Source organism: Arachis duranensis, chromosome 4 (assembly GCF_000817695.3).
Source record: "Arachis duranensis cultivar V14167 chromosome 4, aradu.V14167.gnm2.J7QH, whole genome shotgun sequence".
NCBI lineage: Eukaryota > Viridiplantae > Streptophyta > Magnoliopsida > Fabales > Fabaceae > Arachis > Arachis duranensis.
The window spans coordinates 1,123,510-1,134,110 of NC_029775.3; the positions used below are offsets into that span (position 1 = coordinate 1,123,510).

At 23.9% G+C, this 10,601-nt stretch overlaps 1 protein-coding gene across 1 annotated transcript in view; it reads left to right on the forward strand.

The window, feature by feature from the left end:
* Positions 1 to 5,496: 5,496 nt before the first annotated feature.
* The window catches only part of LOC107482436 (subtilisin-like protease SBT5.3), a 13,657-nt gene continuing 8,552 nt past the window's right edge, over positions 5,497 to 10,601 (forward strand). Inside the window, exons 1-5 of the mRNA XM_016102925.3 lie at positions 5,497 to 5,662; positions 5,780 to 5,892; positions 6,086 to 6,183; positions 6,325 to 6,489; positions 10,074 to 10,182. Coding sequence (XP_015958411.1) covers positions 5,594 to 5,662; positions 5,780 to 5,892; positions 6,086 to 6,183; positions 6,325 to 6,489; positions 10,074 to 10,182 — 554 coding nt within the window. The 5' untranslated portion in view covers positions 5,497 to 5,593. The remainder of the gene's footprint in view (positions 5,663 to 5,779; positions 5,893 to 6,085; positions 6,184 to 6,324; positions 6,490 to 10,073; positions 10,183 to 10,601) is intronic.

The window sequence follows — 10,601 nt, forward strand, 5'->3', positions numbered from 1 at the left end:
TGTCAGATTAGAGAGTATTTTCAAAATCGAAAAATAAAACTCTAAAAAAGAGGCATTTGCCAAGTAAATTATACAATTGCCACTAACAAATTTAACTAGGTTCCGCATCATGTATGAAAAACCAATAGCTATAACATTTTTTATACAAAATATGTCTGATAATTAAAATAATAACAGAAGAGTTTTGGATATCATAATTATTTATGAAAAAATTATGTTAGGAAACCAATAATTAATAAGCTAATTTTAACCAACATAAAAGAAAAACCACACATTTACAATTTTTTTAAATGATCTTTTTATCTATTTTTCGTTCATTTTTTTCTTTTCAACACTACAATTTCAACTACAACCTCCGACTATCGGCCCTCATTGTAGGTCGATTGCCAATAGTTGGTCACTTTCAGTGACGGATCCAAAAAATTTTAGTGATGAGAGCAAAAATAACAATATATTTACGTATCTAAAATTTAAAGTATATTAATAAATTTTATAATATGTCACATAATATTTTATTATAATACTAGCTTCTTGTTAAATATTTTATACTCATAAAAATTATTTTTTATATAATAAAAAATTATACCTTAATATTTGAAAATTATTCTATTTATCTTAAAATCTAAACCTAAAATGATTTTTATTATTGTATTAATATTTAATAGTATAATTTTTTTTCACACATAAATAAAAAACATTTTGAATGTGGAGGCAAATATAACATTGTAATGGAGGCATTGCAAATACACATATATATTTATTATTTGTTTTTTTAAAATTCAATGAGGGCAATTGCCCCCATCCTGGATCCATCCCTGGTTTACCATAAATTTTAAATTATTAATCTTAAATCCAAAATTTTATTTTTTAAATTTTAAATTTTAAATTTTAAATTCTAAATATATTTTACTTTATTTCACTTTTCAATATTCTTTTTATTAAGTTTTGGAAAATTTTTATTATAATTTTAGACGTTTCTTTTTAATGTTTAATTGTTAGTTAATTTGTTGGTTGAAAAGTATTGCCTCCCAATACTTTTTGTTTTATTGAAAAATTCGGTTAATCTATACTTTATATATATTGAAGTATTTAATTTGCTTAAGTCAAAAAAAATTTACTCTTAAAATAAAGAATTATTGTATATCATAAAAATTCTATAGTATAAAAAATTACAATTCTCTCAATCTATAATATGTATACATATATTGAAGTATTTATTTAAATATAATTTTTTAATCTAGTATAACAAAAAAGTGCCAATTCTTATCCTATTTGATTTTGATAAATTCAAGTTGTTGTCATCATGATTCTGTCAATTGAAACTTCTTCATTTTAGGGTGAAATTACAATAGAATCATTTACTTGATAGAAGTTGTGATTCCGCACGTCTTGTGTGATTGAGCTTGGATAAGATCACAAGGTTCATGTAATATGTTACTTTGTGATTTTTAAATAATGCAGGCTAATATTGCAATAGTGCTTTCTATTAGCCATAGATAGAATGCATGGAATAGACATATATACCCCCCTAACACTTTTGGGGTTGTATTTGCTATTGCCCATTATTGTTGTATTTATTGATATGGTAAAGAAGTTGGATTCTCCTCTCTTATCAGCACCAAATTTGTCTTTATGGACATGGGGTTGGCAGGGGAATACTTCAAATTCGAAGTGGTCAGTAGTGGTGTGAAGAATAGAAATTTTTTGTATACATTCTCCTGGAGTTGTTTAGCTATTAAAAGCAAGGTTTTGAAAATCGAATCGGTCATCTAACCGTTTTAGTTATTAATTTATTAGTTTATTAGTCTAATTGATTTAATCGGTAGTTCAACTGAAAAAATTATTTTAGAATAAAATAATAAATAAATTATAAATAAATATTCTAAAATATAATTATAATCTAATATAAATTTTAAAATATCTTCAAAATTTAAAACATTATAAAAGATCATCAACCAAATCCATATGATCTTACCAAATTCAAATTCAAAAGTTAAATAATTAAAAAACATATCTAAATATTAAATCTCAACATCATTCAAAATAGGAAGATTAACAAGCAAGTTGTGACCTGAATTGTAATTCTAGTTGAATTCATAGTTTATCTTTTTTAAATTGTTTATGATTGTGTTTTGTTAATTAACAAATATATGCTTTACAAATACTACTAAATTGTATATGTTTTGTAATTATCTCTGACATTATCATTAATAATTATAGAGATCAAATACCACTTTATTCTTTGTAGTTCTTAAATAATTTGATAATTATTTTTACTATATTTATTTCTTGATTTTTGAATATTCTATTTTTTTATTAAATATTTCAAATGATAGCAAAAAACTATGGATTAAAGAATATATTAGAATTCATGCATTTAAAAATTTTGTGGTGAAGCAGAAGAAGAAGAGTTATTTATTTATACATTGTAGTTATGTTAATATTTTGTGGGGAAATGAATTGAGACTAGGGGATAATGTGGGTTAATCCAATAAGAAATAGAGAAATGTTTGATGCTTGGTGTAATCAACAAGGAGTTAGTATAGGTACAAGAAGATGGATAAATCTTTATTTTGCTATTATATGGATTACATAAAAAGTAAAAAAAAAAATTATAGATAATCTTTAAGAATAAAGAAATTCGGTGTGAGAAAACGTAGGAAGAGATATTAAGTCATTGAAAGAAATGAAAAAATATAAACTTGAGAAAATATGAATGATTAGTTCAGATGCACAAAAACTTATAAAGTGACATCAAGAAAAGACTAAAGAAAACTGAAAAAACAATTTTAAAATGAATAAATGAAGAAACCTGATGTAAGAAGTAAATCATTTGGACTTTGGAGTTTCAATTGACAAAGATCAAATAATTTTCTCTTTATTGATAGATACTAGATGGAGAAATTTAGTACAAGACTGTGATGAAAATAGAATAACTTGGTGTAATTAGAAATTGTCTAGTCTTATATAATTGAATTACATTTACAGATGTTAGTACAACTATTATCTTTTTAATTATAAAAAAAAAACAAATTGCACTTTGCAGCTGTAATTTTCGTAAATTGTAATTTGGCCTCTGTGTGTTTTTTGGCTTGGAAGATGTTGCCATTTTGTATTGAGCTGTCAAAACCAACTACTTTTATACTTTTGTCTTTGAATTGAGTTAACCCTCGCTCTTGTTTTGCTTTTGGATTTATGCATTATTAGGCAACATTGATTTAGATCAACTTTTATGATGTGTAATTTGTGACACAAAAAAAGTCATGTTTTAGATTGTCGGTTATATTAATGTAATGGAAAAAAATTATGTATTTTTTGTTTAAGTTAGGAGTGAGACTCAAATTCGCAATCTTTAGGACTGTGTTTGTTTCTGAGAATAGGATAAGACAAGACACTGAGAATAGGATAGGATAAGACATTAATGGACAGAGACATAATATTTTGTGTTCTTCTATTCTGTTTGGTGATAAACTATAACAAATTATGAAAATTCAATTTATTCTCATTTTTTTCATTCAAAAAATTTGAGATGAAAAATATAATAATAAAAAATATAATTATAAAAAATTAACAAGAATAATGAAAGAAAAATGAAAAATAAGTTGTGTCCCTTGTTAGTGTCTCCGTGTTCTTTTTGTCAGGATGGATACAAAATACATTAATTCAGTGTCTCTGGACACATTATTTTTGTCCATGTCTTCTCTGTCAAACACGATTTTGTGTCTCTGTATCCCTGTTTTAGTGTTCTGTCTCTGTAAACAAACAGCAGTCTAAATGATTATGAGAAGGACTATATCATTTGAAATATAACTCGTCGGCAATTTTTGCATTATTATGCAAACACTAAATGATGCCAACTTATAAAATTGTAACTTTTGTATTGCATATGCCGATATATTATAGTAAAATTACAATTTATAATAGGGAGATAATTACAATTTTTAGGGTGAATTTTTTTACAGATACTCATGAATATTTTTGAAACATAAATAAAATTTCAATGACAATTACATTACAATGTTTTCGATTGAGTATAATTTTAAAACTTGAAGCACCAAATTTACTCATGTTATCACCAAACATCAGTTCCAAACTTAATAAAAAACTTCCCACTCTCTCTACATTAATATCCCAATTTTATGTGGATTTTATTTTTTACCCACAAATAAAACATAAAAATAGCCATATATTATTTCGAAATTTTAAAGATAACAACAACCAAAATTTCCATTCAGCATAAGCTAATCTTATTTTTAAAGTAAAAATTTTCTCTTCAATCTTATAATTTCAGATGACACCAAATGAGAATTTAGGATTTAAATTAGAGCTTTTAATTTTTGTTTTTTAAATTCTTTTAATAAAAATATTAAAAACTAATTAAAAAAACTTTTCTTAACTGAGTCGGAGGCTTACTTACCAAATCACACATTCTGTTTGTTACGTCACTGATTTAATCAGTGTTAATTGTCAAGCATATATTTAAAATAAATTAAAATTTTTAAGGATAAAATTGAAGTAAGTAAATTAAACTTTATGAATACTTTTAAAAAATTTTACACATTAAAAAAAAACATATTTTTCTGAGATAAAAAAATGTGAAAAAAATCTTATATGAATATAACATTACACTTTAAAATATCAATTGACATAAAAAAATTAAAATGATCTATTAAGCTGTGTTTATTTATAGAAATGTAACAATGAGACAAGAACATAGAAATACAAAATCGTGTTTGACAGATGAGACATGGATAAATACATTATGTTCAGAGATATTGAATTAGTATATTTTATGTCTATTCTGACATAAAAGACACAGAGACACTAACAAGAGACACAACTTATTTCTTATTTTTTCTTTTATTATTCGTGTTAATTTTTCATAATTATACTTTTTATTATTATATTTTTTAAAAAAATTTTGAATAAAAAAATGAGAATAAATTAAATTTTCATAATTTGTTATACTTTATTACCAAATAGAATATAAGAACACTAAAATATATGTCTCTATCTTTTAGGTAGCATTTGATAGAGAGACAGAGATGAAAAAACTGCGACTGAGAGACAGAGACTAAGAGATAGAGATTGAAATAAATCTCAGTATTCTGTTTGGTACAAAATGAGATATAGAAATTGAAACAAGAATGAAACTCTAGTTTAATTTGCACAAAGGATAAATTACAATTAATTAATTAAAATGATGGTATTTTAGGTATAAAATGTTATTAAAATTTTAGTCTCATTCTCTACAAATTTTAGGTCCCGATATCCCTACTTTTTGGAAGTAATAAAATACTGAAATTTTGGAGATATAGACAGAAATTTTAGTACCAGTCTCTAAACCAACAAACATTATATTAAATCATAGTCTTTCAGTTTCTGTCTCAATATCTCAAAACAAACGTTTTATCATGTTCTCAAACAACTTATTCCATGTGATTATATCCTTATTGTGTGATCGGTCCCTACCCGTCCTTCCTAGCCTCCAACTTTTGTCTAATTTGATTCCGCATTCATATAAATGTTGTTTCAGTTGCAAAGTTTGCAATAATCAAAGGCCAAGGATATTTGATTTAATTCCCCAAAGAAAATGAGAGTACCAAGCTATGTCCTCTGTTATTTCCTTCCACTTCTTCTTGCCTGCTGTGCCGCAAAAAAGGTGATCTGAGTCATTGCAATTCACACACTCTTCACATCTTTTATTTGTTTATTTTATTGAACTAGAAAGCAAATAATCTAACGTTCTCTCATCTCTACTGTTTTATTGTGGTTCTAGTCTTATGTAGTATACATGGGAGCCCACTCACATGACCCAGCACAATTCTCTCCTCTTCATTTCAATCGCGTCACGCATTCCCACCATCAGTTTCTTCAATCTTTCTTAGAAAGGTATTATAATACGAATTTAGATCTTCTAAATTTTAAATTTTTATTTTATAATATAAAATACGATCTCTCACTGTTAAATATTTTTTTTAGTTTTACCTATAAAATAAATTGTGAGAAATTACATCAATATATAATATTTTTATGTATATCTAAATTATCCATTAATATATTCTTTTTCTTTCCTTCTACTTAGTTATGATGCAGCCAAAGAATCTATCTTTTACTCTTACACAAGACACATAAATGGTTTTGCTGCAATCTTGGAAGAAGAAGTAGCAGTTGAGATCGCAAGTAATTGATGAGATTATGAGAACACTATTTTATACATTCTCTTCTGTTTTGACTTTTTTTGTGTTTTTTTTTGTCTCTTTAGCATTAATGGTTTTTTTAGTTTGTTTAGTTGACGAAATTTCATGTTTGTGGTGGTTGTAGAGCATCCGAAAGTGATATCAGTGTTCGAGAATAGAGAGAGGAAACTGCACACGACTCGGTCATGGGAATTCATGGGGCTGGAGCAAAATGGAGAAGTAACATGGAACTCAATATGGAAGAAAGCAAGATATGGTGAAGGTGTTATCATTGGAAACTTGGATACAGGTCAGTGCATTAGTCAGCATCTATGAATTAATGGCTTTGATTATTACTATAATTAATTATTAATTATAATAGATAAGTAATAACCTCTTGATCTAGATGGTTGACTCTTACACACAAGCACGAGAGATACACGTAATATGTTTTTTCCTTCAGAAGGATTAAAAAATGGGTATATTTTGTGATTTATAATTAATTATTATTAATATTTTTAATAATATAAAATTATATATATTTTTTAATAGTTAAATATTGATTAAATTTTCATAAAAATACTACGAGTTCAATTTTTTTTCTTTTTTATTATCTCTGATCTATTATTTCCCACCAGCTTGTAACGATATTTTTTTTGGAGTTTTATTTGTTACTTCGAAAAGGTAGATTCCGAAATTTTTCGCTCAATAACATTATTATTCTCTCCGGTTGGTGTAAGTAAGGTAAAGAAAATCGAAATTTTACGTGAAATCGAAATAGTAAATTAAAAACGTAAAATATAAAATTTTAGTAAAATTTAAATTGTAAAATCGTTAAATTTAGTATAACTTTTGTAAAATTAATAGATTCATTTAAATCGTAATATCAAAAAATTTTAAAAGTTAAATCGAGATTCTAGTTACTATTCCAAAAATTAAAAAATATGACAAAAATAATTAAATATTAAATATATATTATTAGAAAAAATTCTAAAAAATATATTTTGATATAATCTTTCGTAAATATTTTTAAAAAATAAGATATTTTTATTTAGTCAAATGATTTTTTTTTAAATGATTGGACTTTTCTATAAAGAATTAAAAAAGGTTTTTAGGTTGAATATTACTCAAATAGATAAATTATTTGCTAAATACAAAAATTATTTGTTATTAATAAAATATAATTTTTTGTTATATTTTTAAATTATTCAAAAGTTTATTTATAATTCGTATCTTTCAGTGTTAATTTTGTTAACGGTATAAATTTTATGGTACTCTTTTAATAGTTTACACTAAAATAAATAACAAAAATACTTTATATACACTAAAAATTCACCACTATATATTTGTGTAAATTATATAAATTAATTTACATGTTTTTTCAATTAATAACCAGCTACCGAATAATAAATCTGTTCTATTAGAGTAATTAAATTTATTTACAGTAATATAATAAAAATTTCGAAATGCCAAATATATAATATATAGATAATGATTGAATTTTTATGTATATATTGCATGATTGAATAAATAAATAAATATACTAATTTTTAATATACCAAGATTTTAAACTAACATATATTTTAAAATAAGAGGAGTATATATTTGTTTTTCACTGTTTTGTTAATTAATATTCTATGGATATTCTTATATATATACCAGTAACTTTAGATAATATAATTAAAAAAATATTAAACGGTTTGTTTAATTTAACCGTGACTAGACTATAAAATCAGAAAAGTAGTTACTACTAAATACATATTTAAAATTTCTAGAAAGAAACATTTTTCTTTTAATTAACAATTAATAACCAATATTCCATGGACTTCTTAATTCAAGGTCCCACAAGGAGAACATTTTAAACTTTTATTCTATCCAATTGATTATAACTTTAATTTCAAATCTGTATATATACCACTTTTTTTTTTAATTAGTAAATGTCTGTTGTTAAACACTTGAAGATGTTGCAAAACCTTTACAAGTTTGATCAGAGTAAATGATTAAATTATTGACTAAAGTATTTTTAAAATTTATTAACAACAAAAACATACATACACCTCCAAAAAATTTTAAAATATAACAAAAGTATTTAACTATTAAATATATTTGTTTTCACAAAAAAAAAAATTTAAAAATCGGATGTTGATTTTTTATAACATGATTTAAAAAATTAAATAAGATGTTTTTATTTTTAAAATTTGTGATTTTATGCTAAATAGATATTTTTTTATTTTTTGGTAAATGGCCAATAATATAAAAAAATGAAAAGAAAATCTAAAAATCTACTTTTTATCATTTTTTAAATAATTATTTAAATATTTTCACAAAATTTTGAATCAAATAAAAAAATAATTTTTTTCACATATAAAATAAAGACCGTATTGTTTTGTTCTTTTTATCGTATCTTAAAATATTTTAAAAGTATTTTATCATTAATAAATTTAGAGGGTATTTTTGTCCAACATATGATAAGTTGAAGATATTTTTAGGAGTTTATTCGTTGGATTAATATGAATCATTCATGTTAATGTTACATGACTAATAGTTTTATAGTCAACGTAGAATTAATATAAATAAAAAAATAATATTATATATTTAAATTTTTTTATAAATTAAATTTAATTAAAATAAATAATAAAACTTAGAATAATATTAGTGATCATTATTGATTTTGTTATGTTAAATTAATTTGGATACATATCTATCTCAGGCACTATTTGTGCACAGGCTATATCTTGAATAATACCAAAGTTTCAGAGGGAGAAATTGAGCAAATTTTGTTAATATTTTCTTTTTAGTAGCTGCAATAAATATGAGTAGATGCCTATATATGGGAATGAGATTGTGATAATTTGTATGCATAGTTCACTTGTGACATTTTACAGGCTGCATGTGAATTTGGTTGCAGCTGTTTGTGAAAATTATTGAGATGTCAAACTAATCACAAATCCTTTGTTGTTTTGGGCATGTACTTAATTAGTATGTTGTGTTCTTTATGATAGATTGGTTGATATATACCATCTCATTTTATATTTTTGAGTCTCTAATGAATATGTAAATGTTGTCCAAGAAATAATTAGTGTTTAAATTGAAATAAGTTTTAGTATTGTGTTTAATGAAAAATAAGAATTAGAGACTAAAATAAGAATAAAATTCTAATTTAATTTGCACAAAGAATAAAGTTGAAATTAATTAATTAAAAATAAGTATTTTAAGTATAAAATATTATTAAAATTTCAGTTTCTGTTTCCAAAAATTTATGTGTTTCAATTTTTTAGAGATATTAAAATACTGACATTTTAAAGATAAACATAATATTGAGTGTTAGTTTTTCGATCTCTATTCTAATATCTCAAAATAAACATTATCTAATGGCATATACTCTACATCCATGACCTGTTCATGGTAGTAGCAACTAGTGAGGGGTAACTAGCATATAAAAATAAATATAAAAGAAAAAATAATATTATAAAATTTATAAAAAATAAAATAATCTTCTAATAAATTTTTTTGTTAAAAATTTTAATTTTAAGCAAATAAAAAAATTAATATCAAAATCAAATTAATAATTTAAAAAATATAACAATATTTTTTAATAAAAATAACACTTTTAATTTATATCACATGTCAAAATTTTAATACGTAATAATTTATTTAATGAACAAAAATTAAACATCTTTATTTAAAAACGTTTTATTTAAACGTCTTTGTCGGAATATCCATCTAAACAATTGCTACCTAATGATAGCCGTGAAACGAGAACAAAAAATTGGACCATGTTACTAAGCTTTTAGACCAAAATTGGATGAGAGCCTAATGAATAGAATCTTCTATTCACATTCTCTAGTATTTATATATCTTTATCTTTATTGGTCCACACGCTGTGTCTTGTAGGCGTTTGGCCTGAATCTGAGAGCTTCAATGACAAAGGGTTTGGACCGATTCCATCTAAGTGGAGAGGAATATGTGATCATGGATCTGATCCTACCTTTCACTGCAACAGGTATAATAATATTTCTTGGTGAAAGCACTCGACTTAACGTGAAGTTGATAGTTGAGAGTTGTTAGATAAAAATTTAGTTAAATCATTTAACTTATCAACTTCACGTAAAGTCGATTGCACTTGAACTTTCGCTATATTATCTTGTTTCTTATCTATATTGATATTTTCTTTTTCTCTTTATTATGCTTTTCTTGTTCCTTTGTTTATTTTTGAAGTTTAATTAAATTTAGCCACTATTCAACCATCAAGTATTATTCTTTTTTAAATGTTTTACAAACTTTATTTTTGTTGTTCAATTCTTTTTAAATACTAGTTGTTTATTGATTCAAAATCTAAAAAAATGTTGGTCCTTTAGTACTGCTAATTTAATTATTTTGTTGGTATTTATAATTTTATTAAATTTATAATTAAATATTTAC